This window comes from Notothenia rossii, assembly GCF_949606895.1.
Source record: "Notothenia rossii genome assembly, chromosome: 5".
Taxonomy (NCBI): domain Eukaryota; kingdom Metazoa; phylum Chordata; class Actinopteri; order Perciformes; family Nototheniidae; genus Notothenia; species Notothenia rossii.
In genome coordinates, this window is record NC_136903.1 from 48,589,627 (window position 1) to 48,612,755 (window position 23,129).

At 41.1% G+C, this 23,129-nt stretch overlaps 1 protein-coding gene across 2 annotated transcripts in view; it reads right to left on the reverse strand.

The window, feature by feature from the left end:
* Positions 1 to 392: 392 nt before the first annotated feature.
* phf2 (PHD finger protein 2) overlaps positions 393 to 23,129 on the reverse strand; it is a 105,005-nt gene continuing 82,268 nt past the window's right edge. Inside the window, exons 14-22 of one of the 2 annotated variants that reach the window (XM_079683305.1) lie at positions 8,275 to 8,390; positions 8,011 to 8,189; positions 7,288 to 7,355; positions 6,017 to 6,183; positions 4,171 to 4,436; positions 3,421 to 3,516; positions 3,229 to 3,338; positions 2,840 to 3,149; positions 393 to 2,044 (exon numbers count right to left, since the gene is read on the reverse strand). In XM_079683305.1, the coding sequence (XP_079539431.1) occupies positions 1,956 to 2,044; positions 2,840 to 3,149; positions 3,229 to 3,338; positions 3,421 to 3,516; positions 4,171 to 4,436; positions 6,017 to 6,183; positions 7,288 to 7,355; positions 8,011 to 8,189; positions 8,275 to 8,390 (1,401 nt within the window). In that variant the 3' untranslated portion in view covers positions 393 to 1,955. Of the gene's footprint in view, positions 2,045 to 2,839; positions 3,150 to 3,228; positions 3,339 to 3,420; positions 3,517 to 4,170; positions 4,458 to 6,016; positions 6,184 to 7,287; positions 7,356 to 8,010; positions 8,190 to 8,274; positions 8,391 to 23,129 lie in introns of both variants that reach the window. The other variant, XM_079683304.1, reaches the window with a different exon arrangement.

Genomic DNA, 23,129 nt, shown 5'->3' on the forward strand with positions numbered 1-23,129 from the left:
CTTTGGCTTGGTTTTAATTAATGACTTGGCTAAAGCAGCTGCTTAAGCTCCGGGAGACCAGATCCTGAAGTGAGTGCAGAACCTGGATCACTTGATGCATCCTCAAAGCAGGAAACTTGTTTAGTCGTCAAAAAGACGCCGTCACGTTGCAAGTGGGAGAGGAACACATTACAAGGTAGGTTTTACACAGTAAGTGTATTGCAAAAGTAAACAAGGCGGACAATCATATCATTAACAACAATATGTTTGTTCCTCAGGATTTCTCGATGTCTTAAAAAAGTGAGCAATGATCTCAAACAGAATAGTCTAAATACAGAAAAATATAGATTCAGGTCAAAAAGGATTGTAAATACTTACTAGTACTGCAAATAACAGTTAGGGAAGACAGCTACAACAGGTATGATCCACTGTCTGGCACAGCCGATGCATTTAATAGGTCGGACATACAAAAATAAATCACAACAAAACAACACAAATATTGTACAAATAAAAACCTGAAAATATGCCCCGCTGAAAGTTCGATGGGAGCGCATCTCATCTGTGAGAAGTGGACGCATGGAGTAAATGTGTGACTAAAACATTGCTGCTATACAGTATACAGCGCATTACACTGAACATGGCCTGACCAGAAGAAAAGGGTGTGACTATAACTGGAATATTACCAATAAGAATAATAACACATTGGACATGTTTCCTATCATAACATTGACATAAAGAGAAGACAGTATGGAGATAAAAATGTGTGCTAATGGAGATTCTCGTGTGTAAAATGTTCCTGATGTCCCCTAACACACACGCATCCTAGAAAAGGAAATGAAAAGAAGAAGGAAAAACAACAACTGTCTGCTAAGGGAAATTTCACAAGTTGATGAAATAATTAAAAAGAATATTCTTAAGAATTTTACAAGTATAAAAAGCTACAAACATTAATAAATTACATCACTGACACATAAACAATTCACAAGGTGCTAGTAAAACAATTCCGAAAGCCTTCATGATACTACAAGTGGAACAAGAGGCTGGTCGCAGAAACACAGTTTCCTTTTTTCCTGTTATATCAATGTCCTCCAAGCTGTGTCTCTTGTTCAAACAGAATCACAATACAATTAGCTTTGTGTATGTAAGGCCATATGACAATACAATGTATTATTTCTTCAGTTGCTTTCCAGACAACACCTTTAAATCTAATGGGGGTTCAAAATGAATTTCTGCCTTTAAAAATGTTAATACAAATCTAAGAAAAGCAAATTAAAACAAAAGACATTTGGTGGAAATGTAGAATGAAGCCTTAAGGGAAAGGAAGGATAGAAAAGCAGTCATTTAACAGATTATGTACAAGCTACATTCTATAAACTGTACTGTGTGAAGGTGCTGCCTGGGAAATCAAGAGAAGAGAGAAAGTATCCCCATGTGACTGCACACCTGACATAGATGAGGCTTATCATTGGCTACAGCGCCACCTACTGTCGCACATCCTATGCTTTTCATGTCCAGACAGTTGTGCTTTACAGTTGAAGTAGGCTTCCTGTCTATGACTCCAATCCAATAAATACTTAAGTGTTAACATAAAGAGAAAACTGCAGGGGGGTGGGGGGGTTGGGCGCAATCATCAGTGTGGCAATGATAAGCTGCATCCATATAGGAGAAATCCCCATACCCTGCCTCAAGCGCACATGCAACTTAATACATGCAAGGGATACTTTCAAATCCTGGAATGACTGCAATGTGTTTTTACTTCATCTGTTTGCAACCCCTGATAAACTGACAGCTGTAGTAAAATGAGACATGTTCTCTTAAAAAATATTTATAGTAGGTTCTGTACATCTTAATATCTGAAAGTTATAAAGTATAAGTAGAGGCAAAAACCTATTTGAGTGATGTTCTTCATAGAAATTGAAAAATGCATGATCTTGGGGTCCGGGTGAAGTCCCAGTCCGGCAGCAGTATGCTGCATGCTACAGGAGGAGCTTTCCATTCCGATGGATCTTTAAAATCTTTCCAAGTCTCTGTTTGGCTGTTGCCATGCCTTTCTTTAGCCGCTTTGCTGTGAAGAGAAGAAGACAGGGTGAGTGTTCCGCTGCACTGATCACCTCCACTTCACTTCTTTAAGCAAAATACTATTAAGGTAAAAACGGCTTTGTTTGCTGGCCCATAAGTGCCACCAACTGCCCGACAGTGGAACAACATGATGTGTATAATAACAGATTGTTATATGGAGGTCATCATGTTACTGATGCTGCTTCCAACAGAAAGGAGGGGGTTATTTGTTATTCTCAGATCACTGCATGTAATATGCATAGGTATTAAGTGACAGCACTAACCTTCAGCACCAATCATTTACACAATGTCAACACAATGACAACACACATCTACAGCTCTTTCTCATGTCTAACTAGATGAATATACTTTGCACCAATTCATTGATAAAAGTCACTAATTCCATATTTTATTCCACTGACTGTAGGAAGGCTTAGTCTATACTCATTTTTAATTTGTGATTGGAACTTTTATTCATCATAAATATTTGTAATGTCTGCTTGCCTGTTTTACTGACTCACAGACTTTAATTATGTTACCAGTTACTTACACTTCTTGAGAAATGATTGGGACAGTCTTCTAGGTTTTATAAATGTCTCAAAGATCAGAAAACAAGCCAACCGTAGCATGCTAATATTAGCTTATTAGCACAACTGCAAAGGGTCTTAGCTATTGGTCTCTGATGCTGAGGCAGGCTGGAGGATCAGCTGTTGTTAGCATTGGTCACGTGGAGGGCAGCTAGTTGGATAGCACGGCTAACAAATCCACACATAACGGCTCTGAACATTTGGTTCAGGCTCACCTTTGGCGTCTGCTGACACCACACGCTCCACCTTGGCCATGCTGCTGCTTGTGGTGCTCATGGAGTTGCTGCTGTTGTTGGGAGAAGAAATCGAAGGTCGCCTTTGGTTCAGAAAAACGCCGGGCGCCATGGGCTGTGGCCCCCCCGGCGACTTTACTGTTCCTGTGTTGAACTCAGGGTCCGTCAGGCTGCCGTCGTCCACATTGTGCTCCGGCGAGCTGCTATCCTGAGAGGCTTTCGGTGGCTCCTCTATTACTATTGCCTTCTTTTTGGTGCTTTTCTTCTTCTTATTATTTTTCTGCTGCTCCTCCTGTTGACGCATACATATGGTTGAGCAATGCTTATAGGAATAGTTGCTGTTGTTATGTAAAACTATTGCAGTGGCATACCTGATGAGAAAGCTTTGCTGCAGCTGCGGCCAGCCCCGTCTCTATGGAGGCCACGCGCGCCCCGTCTCTCGCCGGCCTCTCCTGCCGAGGAACCGAGGGTCCTACCCGCGCTTAAATCACACCCATTCAGAGGTTTAGACCACATATGCCTTTTAGAGTAGAACTTCCATTTCCAGCAATACAAGAATTTACCTGTCGGGCTGTAGGGAGTGTCGTCACTGCTTTTTCGTTTTTTTGATCTGGATTTGAAAACCGGATTATCCTCTTCAGACTCCAACGAGGGATAAACTAAAACCGAAAGATGCAAAGCATTACTGACAAGTTGGGCGGGTACGTTTCCGATGAAAGGATGTAAGCAACTTAACAGTACCGGCCAATCATGTCACAAATTTAAAACACTGAGTGTTACTAAAGTGCACTTCTTTCTGTTTTCCATGCATTTGAAGTTTCCACTGACAGCATGCAGGACAGCTGTGAGACAGCTGTGGACTGCACAGGAGAACTCTCGTGTCTGACAATAGGATAATCAAGATAAAAAATTGCCTGTTTACAAAGAAAGAAATGAGTGCCAGTTCTTCACACTGGCCTGAAGATTTGTGATTCATACAACTAATTAGACCCAAATTAAAAGTTCAAAAGGATGTAAATGAACAATTGGCAGCTCATGTTAATGGCTTACTAACAAGCTGAACAACTGTTTGGATTGGACTCACAAAGAAAACACTTCAAAGAAAAAAAAACACAACTTGGAAAAACACGAGAGGCACATCTGCAATTGAAGGCACAAAAAATAAACCCTATTGTGTACTCTGTGTAATGAAAAGGAATGGAAGAGCCACATATGGGACCGGTTTCGTAACAGCACCTGTGCACTGAGGATCAGTCCTGACCACGCTGAGCAACATCAACAACGTCTTCCTAAACAAAAATAGGAAAGTTTACCATAATCAGAGTCCTTGAAACACGCGTCCATGTGGTCCTGGTCATCATCGTAATCCAGACTCTCAATGCTGCTGCTTTTCCTGGGTTTCTTAGGAAGCCGTTTGGTGGGTCGCTTGCTGTTGCCACCGCCCGCCCCCCCGCCCGCCTTCCTGCCGGCCGGTGTGCTGTGAGAGTTGCTCTTGGACTGGCTGCTCCACGGTTGCTGCAGGCTGTCTGAAGACGACAGGTTGGCCATGGACAGCATGCCCTGAATGGCCTCCTGTGTGCTGGGAGATGCAGGTGGCTGACTGTAAGTACGTCAATAAAGAATACACAACAACACAGCCATTACACAGCAGTCAGCACGCCGCAGAGGTGAAGAGTAACTCAGAGATATGATCGTCCATGGAAATGTCAGCAGTATTGCTGTATTATTATCCTTTGGCACCAGCAAAATATAATAAAATGTTAATCTGTAAATACTCTGCATGGCAATATATTCCCACACCTATTACACTATGAAGCTGCTAGGCTGAACATGGAGCCTAGTGCGATCTCTTCATTCTCTGCACTCACCACGTTGTTCTTCAAAGCCCAGAAATAATTTTACAGGGTAAAAAGTAGACCATCACGAGCTGCAGCAGGCTGGGGGGGGGAGCCAGGAGCCGCCATGAATCAACCAACTGCTGACAGAACCTGCTTCACTTGCTAGTTGGTTTTCAGCTACGAGCGAAGATATAAAATATCTGCTTTTTCATCCAATTACATCGTTGTTGAGCAATAATTTTTTTTGCCAGTCGTCGCCCATGAAGGAGCATACAACCTAGAATGTGTCTGATGTAGGGATGTTAAGATTCACCGATTCGCATCGGTTCACCGGCATAAACGTTCAAGATGCGAGTGCACCGGTTGAAAGAGTGCACATCGGCTACAGTTTGGGTTGAACTCGCGATGCACCGATTGTAGCGTCTTTGCATCGGTAAAAAAAAGATTCATTCATATAATATCCCCTCATCCTGTCAGCACTCAGCAGAGACTATTTTTTATCTTTGCTTCGCTCTACGGAGGCCGAGAGTCTCAGTTATCAACACACATGGAAGTCGAGGAGAAAGAGAAACACAGCGCACCGACAAATACCTACAAATCAAACGTTTGGCAACACTTCGGATTGTTCAAGAAAGACGATCAACTTGAAAAATCGCTCTCAAATTGTAAACGATGCAGAGCCGCTTTAAAGTACACAAGTAGTACGAGCAACTTAGCGACGCACATAAAGAGGAGACATGGGGTCTGCGGCTGAAAAGAGAAACCTCAAAGTTAGACATATGAGTGAAATCACTCAGTGAGGTATTCTGTCAGAATCAGAATCAGAATACCTTTATTAGTCCCACAGAGGGGAAATTTGCAGCGTTACAGCAGGAAAGAGCCACAGACAGCTTAGTGTTGCATATCTGAAATGCGTTAAAAAAGTACTAAGTTATAATATAATAAACAAACAACACAACAATATGCTAAAAAAGTACTAAGTTATACTATAATAAACAAACAACACAACAATATACTAAAAAAGTACTAAGTTATAATATAATAAACAATATGCTAAAAAGAGAGAGAGAGAGAGAGAGAGAGAGAGTGGTGTTTAGTTTACAGCATCGAATCGCATAATGTTGAATCAAATCGTATAGAACTGTATTACAACAGGGGTGAATCGTATCGTATCGCATCGCCTGGTTCTTCAAATGTATCGTATCGTTGGCAACGTATCGAGATGCGCATTGCATCGGCCTCAGTGATGGAGATGCACATCGCTAGTCTGTTGAGAGGAGAAACAAGAGGAATACTGCAGTGTTGCAGGAGCTCAGTCTACCTGTTGGTGCTGTAGTCAATCCCTCCCACTTGTTTGCTCGCCTGCAGTAGGTCAAGAATCCCTGCAGCACTTCCGCCCTTTTTCTTGACCTTAGAGTTGCGACTCTTCACCTCAGGCTTGGCCTCTGTGTCTATGTGCAGAGTCTCTTCATCTGAAGAGTCCACACTCTAAGGAGAACGTTGAGAAGACAAAAGTTGAGACACTTGCAGTCAAAGTTGTTTTCAATGTGACTTCTCTGATCACATTTTTCAGGTTGTGCCTGTTCATTACTTTTGAAGGTTTTTCTGCAGTTCTTACAGACACAACTGACCACCTCTTTGTAGTTATTTAGTTTAACACAAATGTATTTGGAAATATGCATTTAGGACTACTTTACGGTCTGTAGGACTACGTTACATACAGTCTGTAGGACTACGTTACAGTCTGTAGGACTACGTTACATACAGTCTGTAGGACTATGTTACTGTCTGTAGGACTACGTTACATACAGTCTGTAGGACTACGTTACAGTCTGTAGGACTACGTTACATACAGTCTGTAGGACTATGTTACTGTCTGTAGGACTACGTTACTGTCTGTAGGACTACGTTACATACAGTCTGTAGGACTACGTTACTGTCTGTAGGACTACGTTACATACTGTCTGTAGGACTACGTTACTGTCTGTAGGACTACGTTAGTGTCTGTAGGACTACGTTACATACAGTCTGTAGGACTACGTTACAGTCTGTAGGACTACGTTACTGTCTGTAGGACTACGTTAGTGTCTGTAGGACTACGTTACGGTCTGTAGGATTACGTAGCAGTCTGTAGGACTACGTTGTAGTCTGCAGGACTACGTTACAGTCTGTAGGAGTACGTTGCAGTCTGCAGGACTACGTTACTGTCTGCAGGACTACGTTACGGTCTGTAGGATTACATCAGGTCAGTAGGATTATATTACGGTCTGTAGGATTACATTACGGTCTGTAGGATTACATCAGGTCTGTAGGATTACATTACGGTCTGTAGGATTACATTACGGTCTGTAGGATTACATTATGGTCTGTAGGATTATGCTGCGGTTATGATGGTATGGTGTCAGTGACCACACAACCACCTGCTTCATATTCATGCTCCATCTTTTACTTTCAGCTTAGAGGGTTTTTGTTCAGATTCACAACATTGTATCTCTACACTTGGATTTGAGTTTTAAAGGAGCATTACAGCATGGTCTTGTCACGGAAAGCTTGATAACATGATGGCCAGGAGGGAAGGATTGTAATACGTACCGGTTTCACCAAGGGCTGAAACTTTGGTTTCTTGGCTGGTTGAATGGGTTCTTTAATGTCTGACAAAACTGGAAGAAAAAACATTGACCATTGAGCAACAGCTCAAACACAGGATGCAATGGAAATATTGCTTCATTTTGGACAGTAAAGCTGGTTGTTAGTGCTAATACCATACTCGACAAAAACAACAATCTATACTTTACTCTGGTGAATACACATTCTAACATATCTGAAATGTCTTTGACAGGGTCTCACTTTCACACGCTATTTTGTGTGGTTGTAGTTATCTGGCTAGGAAGACAATGTCTCAAAGTGCCCAGTCCCCATTTACGCAGGCTTTATCATTCTATTGAAACGCTGCTCACACAAGCCCAGTTTAATAAATGTGTACACATAAAAAGCAGAACACACACACACACACACACACACACACACACACACACACACACACACACACACACACACACACACACACACACACACACACACACACACACACACACACACACACACACACACACACACACACACACACACACACACACACACACACACACACACACACACACACACACACACACACCCCTCGTTGTTTGACACAAGATAACTCTGTGACCTAAACGCTGTGTGGGTGTGGCCAAAATGCAAAGAAAAAGCTATGTTTACATAAATACTGTGAACGTGAGGTCAAGGCCTCCATCCCTGCTACAAAGGGACACTCACAGGACAGATCTCTCTTGACCACGTTCTTTTTCCGCCTGATGGGGAACTCGTCAATCTTCAGCTCCCCCTCATCTGAGACATACTCGTACTCGTCTCTCACCGGCTTGGATTTGTCCTCTTTTAGGTTTTGTAATGATCCAAAAACACTGGAGTTGGTCTGAGGTTTCAGCATCTTGGAGCTGAAAAGCAAACACAGGATAATGATGCAGTGTTGGAGCTGCTGCTATGATCACTACAGAACACCTGAGAGCGGGGAAAACATACCCCAGCGTCTTCTTGTGAGACATGGTGAAGCTGAATCTGTCTTTATTGCCTGACAGTGGTGTTCTGTCAAATTTGCAATCTTCTTCCATTTTCAGCAGGGAATCTGGTTTACTATTCTGTAAAGTTACACAGGACATATCGTAAGTAAACTTTCACATCATAGCATGTTTACGTTTTAAATTTTAGCCCTTTGTTTTGCAACTCTCATCAACCTGGTGAACATGGTGGAGCCTTTATTATTTTTAATGTTTCAGATAATAATTAAATAAGATGATTTAATGTTGATGTGGTGCTAGCAGCTAATTGTGTTTCCTCCAGAGAAACAATCAAATCAATGAAATCCATGCTGGCGGCTTTGACATTGCCCATTCAGTCCTGCCGTTGAGATGAATGTACGGTTTCTCTATCTTTGAATTACGACTATCCATTTCTGTAAAAGGCTATGCTCAATACACAATACCTGAGATACAATGTGTTCAATTTAAAGGAACATTTTCAAAATAAATCAAGGGACCAAAATGTGAAGCCAATACAGTAGCGCGTACACTGGTTTGGCTAACCAAAAGTATTGTTCTTCCAGGATTCTTGCTTCTGAGATTTTTATGTTCATAGTTGATTGCATTTATTGTAAGAGGCTTTGGATAAAAGCATCAGCTAAATGTCCTGTAATGCTGTTTCTCAGAAAAATTGATATTTCAAACAACACAAAATGCTGCTTAGTACTGTCGCAGCCACCAAATGGCTAGAATCAGCACATGTACGGATGTAACATATGCAGTTATATCGGATGTAAACTGCTGTTATTTGACTTAAACTTAGGATGGATGATCAGTACCTGTCTAATTAACTCATTGCAAGACAAAAAATGCAATCCCTCTTCTGTGATGGAGAGATTGTATTTAAAAGAAATGAGTGAAATCAGAATGATCATGCATGATATTTTCTGAGCCAACTCAACCTAAACTAAATGTAGGAATGCTGGAATGGCCTGACTATCACCAATGAGCACACTGTGTGGTTAACTGTGATCAAAGAATATTCTTTTTCAAAAGATCCCTCTACAACCATTTTGTCTCCTAAATAAAAGGCATGTGAGACCGGAATGCTTTCTGTTCACCGAGGATAACATGTAGCATTGCCTCACTGCAGCAGAGATATTGATGACTCAGCAGAGCATCAGGGACCTCAGGGTCTCTGCTCCAGCTGCAAGTGTTTGATGTGAGGAGATCCTTGGAGCATTCCAGCAGTTTGGAACCCTAACCCTAACCCTAACCCATGAAACCAAAGCCCTTTTAAAGAAGAGGGCACATGTAACTACTTGGATTGAAGGCGGCCGATGGGGACGAGGTGTGATTTCACGAGGTGAACTCAACAATACTTTTGGAGAATCTTACATGTTGTTCCTGTTCAGCTTGAACCAGTGAAAACTCTTTGAGTCTTTTTACCAAAAGTCTGAAATTATAAAGGCTTGTGATATTCTTGACTTTTACATGCAGCCATTAGTTTAAATCATCAATCATCAACTTTCGGTTACGGTGGCTCGCTAGAAAGACGCAACTATCAGTGCTCCGCCAATTTCTATCTTAAATACTGTTTTAAACACGTTTTATGACAACCCATCGCATCTACTCTACGGAAAAGAGAGTGAAATTTCGGATGCAGCCGGAAAATGAAATCACTTCAGTCTAAACTAGAAAACCTTGGAGCATCCAAGCTACACGTGGAAGCTGAAGAAAGTTCTCCTAGCACTAGCATAGCACCAGCCATGGCCTCTGTTGAGATGGGTGAGATCGGGCTGAGGGAAGCTGGCTTGGAGAAAATCCTGATTGCCATAGGCTCTATAAAGTCTGACACAAGACTTGATGGTATTATAGGGAGTGAGAAAGGAGGTACATGAATGCTCAGAACGAATTGCAGAGGATGAAGTAAGAATCTCATCCACCGAGGATGACGTGAGCTCCTTGCAAGCTAAGGTGAAAACACTCGAGGCTAAAAACACCAAGCTAGAGGATAAAGTTGAAAACTTGGAGGCAAGATCCAGGTTATCCAACTTGAGACTGGTGAATCTGCCAGAAGACGCCAAAGGAGGGGATGCTTGTGCTTTCCTCGGAAACTGGATCTCAGACGTGTTGAATTAGGACCAGCTACGTTCAAAGTTTATACTGGAGAGAGCTCACAGAATCGGCCAGAGGAGGGATGCTAATGCCCCACCAAGAACATTTATCATGAAATTCCAAAACTATAGGGACAAGGTGGTTGTAACGAAGGCAGCCAGGGCAAAAAAACAGATCCTATACAAAGACCAGCAGTAAGATTTTACCAATACTTGGCTGCAGGAGTGCACAAGCGGTAGAAGACGTTCGATAATGTCCGTCAGAAACTACTGAACCTGGGGATCCGGTACAGCATGCTATTACCGGCTCGGCTCCTGGTAACCTACAAGGACAAGTCGCACACTTTTGAGAACCCGTCTGCTATGGAGAACTTCATCGAGCGGATTACAAGACAGGAGGGACAGGCTGAGTAACGTTGTTAGAGTATAACTTAAGTCATGACAGCTAGCGTCATTCTATTATTTTAGACAGGGGCGTGGCCTTTGTCGAATAACCAGGAAATACACATTTCGATCGCTTCTTCTGTCGTTTACATAAATCTTTTGGTATATTTGGCTCCATAGGAACACTTTGATGCACATTCAGTACCAGTGTGGGAGGTTGTGGTTGCGATGCCCTTATGTGGACGCGTACAGCGAGGACTACAAAAAGACACATGAGGTGACTGTGGATGTGTGTTCAAAACATTGCAAGCTCGAATAAATCATTTAAACCATTTATTTTTGCCAGACTTATTACTGAATATCATTCTTAATGTGATACCAAGTCCATCTGAGACCTGTGTATACAGTGGGGCAAAAAAGTATTTTGTCAGCCACCAATTGTGCAAGTTCTCCCACTTAAAAAGATGAGAGAGGCCTGTAATTTTCATCCTAGGTATACCTCAACTATGAGAGACAAAATGAGAAAAAAAATCCAGAAAATCACATTGTCTGATTTTTAAAGAATATATTTGCAAATTATGGTGAAAATAAGTATTTTGTCACCTACAAACAAACAAGATTTCTGGCTCTCACAGACCTGTAACTTCTTCTTTAAGAGCCTCCTCTGTCCTCCACTTGTTAACTGTATTAATGGCACCTGTTTGAACTCTTTATCAGTATAAAAGACACCTGTCCACAACCTCAAACAGTCACACTCCAAACTCCACTATGGCCAAGACCAAAGAGCTGTCAAAGGACACCAGAAACAAAATTGTAGACCTATACCAGGCTGGGAAGACTGAATCTGCAATAGGTAAGCAGCTTGGTGTGAAGAAATCAACTGTGGGAGCAATTATTAGAAAATGGAAGACATACAAGACCACCGATAATCTCCCTCGATCTGGGGCTCCACGCAAGATCTCACCCCGTGGGGTCAAAATGATCACAAGAACGGTGAGCAAAAATCCCAGAACCACACGGGGGGACCTAGTCAATGACCTGCAGAGAGCTGGGACCAAAGTAACAAAGGCTACCATCAGTAACACACTACGCCGCCAGGGACTCAAATCCTGCAGTGCCAGATGTGTCCCCCTGCTTAAGCCAGTACATGTCCAGGCCTGTCTGAAGTTTGCTAGAGAGCATTTAGATGATCCAGAAGAGGATTAGGAGAATGTCGTCATATGGTCAGATGAAACCAAAATATAACTTTTTGGTAAAAACTCAACTAGACGTGTTTGGAGGAGACAGAATGCTGAGTTGCATCCAAAGAACGCCATACCTACTGTGAAACATGGGGGTGGAAACATCATGCTTTGGGGCTGTTTTTCTGCAAAGGGACCAGGACGACTGATCCGTGTAAAGGAAAGAATGAATGGGGCCATGTATCGTGAGATTTTGAGTGACAACCTCCTTCCAGGTTTCTACACGGACCACTATTGCGGTAAGCATGTTGTAACTTCCGGTTGTTGTTGTCATCTCCGGGTATCCCGTGTGCCTGTTCTGTTGCTGATAGCTTATTATCTTAACTTAATCGATCGTTTTAAAACTCTTGATCACGGCAACTGCCTGACGTTGTAATCACACGTTACTACAGCTTAAGCACTCACAAACTCTCCTTCTCTTAGCGACTGTAACTCCACAGTTGCCTACACTCTTTTCGGGTTTGCTAATGGTAGCTACTTTAGCTTGATAGCTAGCCATGGCTCTTTCCCTACCCTCGGGTGCTATTTCCTGCTCTAACTGTCTCATGTTTGGTTACTTCCCTACCTCCTTTACTGGTACCGATACATGTGTTAAATGTAGTATAGTTGTTAGGTTGGAGGCGGGAATCATAGCCATAGAAGCCCGGCTCCGCATCTTAGAAAATAACTCAGCTACAGTAAAGCCCATGTTAGCCGGTGCGGACCGGCAAAAGGTAGCTCCTCTTAGCCGTCCCCCGGCAACTCCCGAGCAGCAGGGAGATTGGGTGACTGTTCAGAAGGGGCATAACGCGAAACCCGCAGGTCCCCACCAACCCGTTCACGTATCTAACAGATATTCCCCACTCAGCGAGACACCCGCTGAGAAGCCAACTCTGGTTATTGGTAGCTCTATTATGAGACACGTGAATTTAGAGACCGAAGCGTCCACAGTCACATGCATTCCGGGAGCCAGAGCGGGCGACGTTGAGGCGCATCTTAGATTGCTGGCTAAAAATAAACTTAAATACAGTAGGATTGTTATTCACGTCGGTGGTAATGATGTTCGTTTACGCCAATCAGAATGCACCAAACTTAATGTGGCGTCGGTGTGTAGTTATGCTAAAACAATGTCGGACACCGTAATCTTCTCTGGTCCCCTTCCCAATCTGATCAATGATGACATGTATAGCCGCATGTCATCATTTCAGCGCTGGTTGTCTTGTTGGTGCCCAGCAAACAATGTGGGCTTCGTGAATAATTGGACAGCCTTCTGGGGAAAACCTGGTCTGATTAAGAGAGACGGCATTCATCCTACTTTGGAAGGTGCAAATCTCATTTCGGCAAACATTTCAGGGCTTTGTGGACTTAATCCATGAGAAACTGGAGATGAGACCAGGAGGCAGAGTCGCAGTCTTACACGCTTCTCTGCGCTCTCTCCTAGGCAGTCATCCATAGGAATCCCGAACCCAATAAAATACCCAATATTAACGGTGTGTGTGTCTGCCCAAGGACAATTTAAGGTAAAACCTAATAGAGGTGTCATACATAATAACCTAATAAAAGTAAATGTAACAACTACTACAGTGCAACAAAACAGGAAGATTAAATGTGGTCTCTTAAACATAAGATCTCTAGCATCTAAAGCAATACTGGTAAATGATTTAATATCAGATTATAATATTGATATATGCTGTCTCACTGAAACTTGGTTGAGACATGAAGAATATGTCAGCATAAATGAGGCCACTCCACTCAGCCATATCAACACTCATATTGCCCGAGGCACGGGCCGAGGAGGTGGAGTTGCAGCAATCTTTGACTCAAGTTTACTTATCAATACTTAACAAAAATTAAATTATACCTCCTTTGAAAGCCTCATTTTCAGTCTTACGCATCCGACATGGAAAACTTTGCAGCCAATCTTATTTGTTACAGTGTACCGTGCACCAGGTCCTTATTCAGAATTCTTATCAGAATTCTCTGAGTTTCTATCAACTTTGGTACTTAAAACAGCTAAAGTAATTATCGTAGGTGACTTTAATATTCATGTTGACGATGATAAAAATAGCCTTACTGTTGCATTTAACTCTATATTAGATTCTGTTGGTTTCTGTCAGAGTGTAAATAAACCAACCCACTGCTATAATCACACTCTTGACCTTGTTCTGACTTATGGTATTGAAATTGAGCAACTATTAGTCGAACCGCATAATCCTGCTTTATCCGACCATTTCTTAGTAACTTTTGAAGTACTGTTACTAGACTACAAAGCATTAGCCAAAAGCTCCTGCAGCAGAAACCTATCTGTTAATGCTATAGCCAAATTTAAGGAAGAGATTCCACCAATACTTAACTCGATAGCATGTCTGCATGTAGGGGAGGAAACTTATACAAAATGTACACCACCCCAAATTGATCATGTTGTTGATAGTGCTACAGATGCGCTGCGAATAAAATTAGACTCTGTTGCTTCTTTGAAAAAGAAGAAAATAAAACAACATAGATTAGCTCCATGGCATAATGCCGAAACCCGCAAAATAAAGCAAAAGTCGAGACAACTTGAAAGGATATGGCGTTCTACTAAACTTGAAGAATCTCGTTTAATTTGGCATAGTACTCTCAATGAATATAAGAAAGCACTGCGTAAAGCGAGAGCAGCATACTACTCTTCATTAATAGATGAGAATAAGAATAATGCAAGATTTCTTTTCAGCACTGTAGCCAGGCTGACAGAGAGCCACAGCTCGACTGAGCCTTCTATTCCCATAGCACTCAGTAGTAATGATTTTATGTGCTTTTTTAACGATAAAATTATTACTCTTAGAAACAAAATCAATGACCTCTTGCCTTTGACCAGTATAGTGTTATCAACAGCTCCCGGAAACGTAAGTTCTAATATTACACTAGATAGTAAACTAGAATGCTTTTCAGCCATAAACCTTGAACAATTAAATTCAATGATTCTCTCTTCTAAACCATCAACGTGTATCTTAGACCCGATTCCAACTAAGCTGTTAAAAGAAGTTTTTCCATTAATTAGCACTTCTTTATTAAATATTATGAATATGTCTTTATTATCAGGCTATGTTCCACAATCATTCAAAGTAGCAGTGATAAAACCGCTTCTTAAAAAGCACAACCTCGATCCAGAGGTTTTAGCCAACTATAGACCTATTTCTAATCTTCCGTTCCTCTCAAAAATTCTTGAGAAAGCAGTCGCAAAACAGCTGTGTGATTACTTAAAAAACTATGATTTATTTGAAGATTTTCAGTCTGGCTTTAGAACACAACATAGCACAGAGACAGCTCTGAATAAAGTCACAAATGACATTCTAATAGCCTCTGACAAGGGACTTGTCTCTATTCTTGTCTTGCTCGATCTTAGTGCTGCATTTGATACTTTCGACCATGATATCCTATTGCAAAGACTACAGCACTTAGTTGGCATACAGGGAACTGCTTTAGGCTGGTTTAGGTCCTATCTATCTGAACGCTCTCAGTTTGTACGTGTCAACGATGAATCTTCCATGCAAACCAAAGTTAGCCATGGAGTGCCACAGGGCTCAGTGCTTGGACCTATTTTGTTCACACTATATATGCTTCCGTTAGGCAATATTATAAGGAATCATTCTGTAAACTTTCATTGTTATGCGGATGATACTCAACTATATTTATCAATCAAGCCTGATGAAATTAATCATGTAAATAAAATTCAAGACTGCCTCTAGGACTTAAAAACGTGGATGACCTTAAACTTTTTTTGATGTTAAACACGACCAAAACTGAAGTTATTGTACTTGGCCCGAAGAATCTACGAAACAAATTATCTAAAGATATATTAACTATGGATGGCATTAATTTGGCCTCCAGTGAGACTGTAAGGAATCTTGGTGTTATATTTGATCAGGATTTATCCTTTAACACCCACATAAAATCAATTTCAAGGACCGCCTACTTCCATATACGTAACATTGCAAAAATCAGGCATATCTTGCCTCAAAACGATCAGAGAAACTAGTCCATGCATTTGTTACTTCAAGGCTGGATTATTGTAACTCCTTATTATCAGGGTGTACCAAGAAGTCAGTCAAGTCGCTTCAGCTGATTCAAAATGCTGCAGCTCGTGTGCTAACCAGAGTTAGGAAAAGGGACCACATTACTCCTGTTCTGGCTGCCTTACACTGGCTCCCTATAGAACACAGGATAGAATTTAAAATTCTTCTTCTCGCCTACAAAGCCCTTAATGGGCAGGCGCCATCTTACCTTAAAGAACTCATTATACCCTATTGTCTTACTAGGGCATTGCGTTCCAAGAATGCAGGGTTGTTGGTTGTTCCTAGAGTCTCTAAAAGTACAATGGGAGCCAGAGCCTTTTCTTATCAAGCTCCACTTTTGTGGAATCAGATTCCAGTTTGTGTTTGGACGGCAGACACCCTATCCGTTTTTAAGAGTGCGCTTAAGACCTTCCTTTTTGATAAAGCTTATAGTTAGGGCTGATTAGATTCAGCCCCTAGTTTTGCTGATATAGGCTTAGTTTGTCGGGGGACATCTTACTTCTTCTTTCTCTCTGTCTATACCTATGTACTCTCATGTTCCGATTAACCCAGCTTCCCCAAATGTCTTTCTTTTTGGTGTCTATATACGCCGGGATCCGGAGTCATGGATGATCCTGCGGTCCTGTTTCATGGATTGCGAGTCCTGGATCTTGAGTCGTGGCTGTGGTCCTGGATCATAAGTCCTGGATGGATATACTCGTGGATTCATCTTCCTATTATACACACATGCATTTCCAAACATTTGGACTACCTATGTTGCAAATGTATTATCTTTTCAATTTACACACGGCATCTATTGCACGTCTGTCCGTCCTGGGAGAAGGATCCCTCCTCTGTTGCTCTCCCTGAGGTTTCTCCCATTTTTCCCTTTAAACTGTGGGTTTTCTCTGGAAGTTTTTCCTTGTACGATGTGAGGGTCTAAGGACAGAGGGTGTCGTATTGTCATACTGATATTCTGTACAAACTGTGAAGTCCACTGAGACAAATGTAACATTTGTGATATTGGGCTATATAAATAAACATTGATTGATTGATTGATTCCATCAGCAAGGGCCTTGAAGATGAAACGTGGCTGGGTCTTTCAGCATGACAATCATCCCAAACACACCGCCCGGGCAACGAAGGAGTGGCTTCGTAAGAAGCATTTCAAGGTCCTGGAGTGGCCTAGCCAGTCTCCAGATCTCAACCCCATAGAAAATCTTTGGAGGGAGTTGAAAGTATGTGTTGCCCAGCGACAGCCCCAAAACATCACTGCTCTAGAGGAGATCTGCATGGAGGAATGGGCCAAAATACCAGCAACAGTGTGTGAAAACCTTGTGAAGACTTACAGAAAACGTTTGACGGGTATATAACAAAGTATTGAGATGAACTTTTGTTATTGACCAAATACTTATTTTCCACCATAATTTGCAAAAAAATTATTTAAAAATCAGACAATGTGATTTTCTTTTTCTCATTTTGTCTCTCATAGTTGAGGTATACCTAGGATGAAAATTACAGGCCTCTCTCATATCTTTAAGTGGGAGAACTTGCACAATTGGTGGCTGACTAAATACTTTTTTCCCCCACTGTACCTTCAGACAGCCTACAAGTGAAGCACACGTTGTTTACTCAGTTTGAAAGCAGCGTGGAGAAGTCTTCAGCTCTGGAGCTGTGATCCGCCCAGGATAAACTGTGATACGACTTCTGTGGCTTGTTCTTGTTGTCAGTCTTATATTTGTATCATGTATCGTTATTAATATGATGTCGAGTTGATTTGAGACCCGTTTATACTTTCATACAGTCTGTTAGTGAAACATACAGTCTGTCTGAGTTGTTTACGTCCATCTCCAACGCAGCGTGTAGAGCTGTGGTAAACTGTGATCCGCTCAGATTAAACTGTGGTACAACTTCTGTGGCTATCAACCAGCGATCATGTTTAATATTAAAGACTACACACATTGATCCCTTATCAAAACGGTTTTCTGCACTTTGCCGCACTTATCCAGATAAAACGTGACTGTTAACTCGTTTTGCAAAGATAGCATCAGAAATGTCATTGCTACATGTGCAGGGATATTTAGACTTTAAATGCTGCTTGATCATTAATGTTGGTCACCAACAGATGGAAAGACAACAATAACAAGGAATGAATATAATAACAACTCAGACAGACTGTATGTTTCACTAACAGACTGTATGAAAGTATAAACGGGTCTCAAATCGACTCGACATCATATTAATAACGATACATGATACAAATATAAGATTGACAACAAGAACAAGCCACAGAAGTCGTATCACAAATTATCCTGGGCGGAGCTCTCCACAGCTGAAGACTTCTCCACGCTGCTTTCAAACTGTGAGTGAACTACGTGTGCTTCACTTGGAGGCTGTCTGAAGGTATACACAGGTCTTAGATGGACTTGGCATCACATTTAGAATGATATTCAGTCATAAGTCTGGCAAAAATAAATGGTTTAAATTATTTATTCAAGCGTGCAATGTTTTGAACACACATCCACAGTCACCTCATGTGTCTTTTTGTAGTCCTCGCTGTACGCGTTCGGATATCGGCATCGCAACCACAACCTCACACACTAGTACTGAATGTGCATCAAAGTGTTCCTATGGAGCAAAATACCAAAAGATGAATGTAAACGACAGAAGAATCGATCAAAATGTGTATTTCCTGGTTATTCGACAAAGGCCACGCCCCTGTCTAAAATAATAGAATGACGCCAGTTGTCATGACTCAAGTTATACTGTAACAACGTAAACTGTGGCTGTGCCCGGCTAAAATGCTAACATGGGCTAACTGTATGTGCAGGTATCATGACTTATTTTCTTTAAGTTTATACACTGAACAAAAATATAAATGCAACACTTTTGTTTTTACTCCCATTTTTCATGAGATGAACTCAAAGATCTAAAACATTTTCTATATACACAAAATAACCATTTCTCTCAAATATTGTTCACAAATCTGAAAAAATCTGTGATAGTGAGCACTTCTCCTTTGCCGAGATAATCCATCCCACCTCACAGGTGTGGCATATCAAGATGCTGATTAGACAGCATGATTATCGCACAGGTGTGCCTTAGGCTGGCCACAATAAAAGGCCACTCTGAAACGTGCAGTTTTGCTTTATTGGGGGGGTCTGGGGGGTCCGAAAACCAGTCAGTTTAACCCTAACCCTAACATGTCACCCATTGAGCATGTTTGGGATGCTCTAGATCGCGTATACGACGGCGTGTTCCAGTTCCTGCCAATATCCAGCAACTTCGCACAGCCATTGAAGAGGAGTGGACCAACATTCCACAGGCCACAATCAACAACCTGATCAACTCTATGCGAAGGAGATGTGTTGCACTGCGTGAGGCAAATGGTGGTCGCACCAGATACTGACTGGTTTTCTGACCCCCCCAGACCCCCCCAATAAAGCAAAACTGCACGTTTCAGAGTGGCCTTTTATTGTGGCCAGCCTAAGGCACACCTGTGCAATAATCATGCTGTCTAATCAGCATCTTGATAGTCCACACCTGTGAGGTGGGATGGATTATCTCGGCAAAGGAGAAGTGCTCACTATTACAGATTTTTTCAGATTTGTGAACAATATTTGAGATAAATTGTTATTTTGTGTATATAGAAAATGTTTTACATCTTTGAGTTCATCTCATGAAAAATGGGAGCAAAAACAAAAGTGTTGCATTTATATTTTTGTTCAGTGTATTTGCGGTGGGGCATCTTGGATATGTCTGGACACATCGAGCTACTTGAAGCTTGCAACTGATGACTGACATTGACCAAATGTTTTGTTTATATGTTCTGCTGGTCACAAGTGTTTTCTAACAATATATAACATTGGGGTCTGATACCACACATGAGTTGCTAATTACGTTAGCCCTGACCTCGTTTTTATTTCTTTTTAAAAAAAAAAAAAATTATATTCACACCATACGTCTCAGTATCTAGCCAACGTTGCATGGCGTATTTAAGTTAACCTCTTAAGCCCGAGGGTCCCCCCAGTGGACCCCCCCCACTGTTTTTTTACGAGACTATGTCTCAGGGCTTCTTAACATTTATGAAACTATTAATGTTCCATACCCTTTTAACGATAAGAAACTCAGCTAACTAACAATATTAACCATTTTTAGCTAAAAAAAACACAAGAGTAATACCAAGCCTTTGAATTAGCATGGAGCGAAAAAATGCTAACGGACTTTTGCACAGCACTCACGGTAGCAATGCCCTTATTACTTATTGTCCCTGCACAAACAAGATATCCGATTAAAGCTGAGACTCCACAGATTCCACACATGTAATGTCATCACTGTAGGACCCCGAATTGCGGAGCTATCAGCCAGAAAAGAGAAAGTAAACAACATCCGGTTTCAAAAATATTACAATAATTACGTCTTACCTTTTTTGATTTGTGATCAAAAGTTGTGTTCACCGGAATAAAAACGCAGCTCAAGGTTAATCCAACGTTTTTGTGTCACGTAGACATTTTTACTGATAATCCACCATCATATTTATGGCAATATACTGGGTATAAAGTTTTGCCGTTTAGGCTTGTACTTTCAGATGTGCTTTGTTTGCTTCTCTATTAGGTCCGCAATGGTAATTTTACGTGGATTTGGGAACTGCTCATAGATTCTATTGGATGTAGCCTAATGGTTAAGAAAAAGGTGTAAATCACCCAAATCCACCCATGGGTTCCAGAGATATGGTCCTGCGTAAAGTATGAAGAATGCCAGCCAGCGTAAGCACATTACGCAGCAGACTTTACTTATTGTTTAATACGTAAGGAAGCAGGAATTGCAGGACCCAGAGCGCACAGAACACAGAGCGGACAGCAGATAACGGAATTGCAGTTTTATTGCTTATAGATTATCAGAACATTTCAAAGGGGACACAGCCACATTGGATATTAACCTATGGATTAACTACATCATCGTTGTTATCATTTTAATGCCATTGAAGACCAGTTTAGACCAGACAAAAGACAAAGGTAAACCATGTTAGCATTGTGTAGCTACCTAGCGCCACTTGTTGTGATTTACGTTTTTGTTGATAACGTTGTGAGTTTGTATCTTTCAGTGTTGAGGTGGGCACCGTTAGATTCTGTGTCTTTACGATCATAAACGATGTGTTGGATGTGCAGCTGGGATAAGTAATAAGGGAGCTAGAATTGATTTTCGGTGCAGTAATAGGTTAGCATTTTTCGCTCGGGGCTAATCCAGAGGCTCACTGTTAGCATTGTGGGGAGGATAACAGAGTATGTTTTTTAAATTTAAATTTTTTCACAACAGTTGTATTTGGATGTAATGAATACCTATCGTGATAATTCAAAGTAATAAAATGATTTTTACAGTGAAAAAGTTCAAATGGAACTGATGGTTCCCAATTTACCCGGATGTGAGTCCGCCTGGACTTTATTTTTCTAAACCTCTCTAAAAGGTCAAATTTCACTTGTTTTGCATCAATCTTGATACAGGGTACTTATTATATGTTATAGTTTGGATTCCTAAAGCTTTTAGTCTACTAACCCATCATTCAAGGATGGTTTTCACTATAAGTAATGGTTTTCTTTTAAGCGGACATTATAATTTACATGTTTTTACTATGTTCCATCTGAATTTACTTAAATAACATTTATATTGATTCTGACACTTCTACATCCAACTCACAGATGTAACCTTGCTTTGAGAGAAAAGATTATTAATTTACCCCTTTTAGAAGTGAAGATATAGTCTTTGCTGTGTGAGTGGCATTTTGGAGCCTGAAACCTGAAAAACAGGCTCAGGGCTTAAGAGGTTAAAAGTTTGAAAGCAATAGCTTTATGAGGTTCAGTTAATAAGTATTGTAAAGGCCAGCTCTTATGGAGATTGCTGATTTAAGTTAAATCTGGCTCTGATAATTAGCTATTCAGCTACATTTGTGTTAAGCCCTGCAATGGCTGGTTAACAAAACGGGTGTGTGTCGTTTTATGACAAGGGTATGTGGAGCCTTCAGTTTAAAATTAAAGAATAAACGCATCTTTTCATTTTATTTAGGTACTTTTATAATCTTGAATTTTGCGGCATTACATTTGTTGGCTCCTCCTGAGCTCCTGATTTCTTATGATTACATGGCGGTTAGTAATGTAAAACAAAGGTTAGGAATAGAAGCATATTTGAGCTGAAGCACGTGCTGTATTAGTACAGTGACTGTCAGCTATAAGGGGAAGTGTCAACATGAGGAGGGGGGGTGCGGCCCATTGGGGTGGATGCATTTGGGAAAGGGGTTAAAGTTCACATGTTTGGATGTTGTTTGGAACAACCGTGTTATGGTTCTTAATGTGTTTTAAATGTATTTCTTATTTTTATGTACATGTGGGTAACCTAATCTGTGTCAAAGGTCATGTTGCAGGGTTTGGAGGTTAAATTTACTTCCTGGAATTGCAGAGGCCTGCAAACACGTAAAACAATTAAACAGGTTATGAATAGAGTAAAAAAGTTAAAAAAAAAGTAAAAGGTCTGCAATCTAAAATTGTTTTCTTGCAAGAGACACATTTACTGCCAAAGGCTGATATTAGAATTAGGAGGAGGTGGGCGGGATGTGTGTATTCAGCAACATTTTCTACACTGGCAAGGGGTGTTATGACGCTAATTCCTAAATCAGTAACATTTCAGGTAGCAAATGTAATCAAGGACAAGGCTGGTAGATACTTAATTGTTCAGGGTACTCAACAGAGAACTTGAATCTAGTTAATGTATATGCCCCCAATAATGATGATCCAATGTTTTTTACGCTTTCAACATTTACTGGTAATTACATCATAGCAGGGGATTTTAATTGTGTATTGGATCCAACAAATGATGGGTCAGGGGGCATAGATAAACCACACACCAAAAGCAGGGAAGCCTTACTTAGTATTATGAAAGATTTAAATTTGAAGGACATCTGGAGAGAATTAAAGCCTGATGCTGTAGTATTCTTGCTATTCTGCTTCTTACAAATCGTATTCCCGTATTGATTACTTTGGATATCAGAAAATGTGGCTTCTAAAATCAAAGATGGCACTTATGATGGAATCCTTATTTCGGACCATGCCCCAA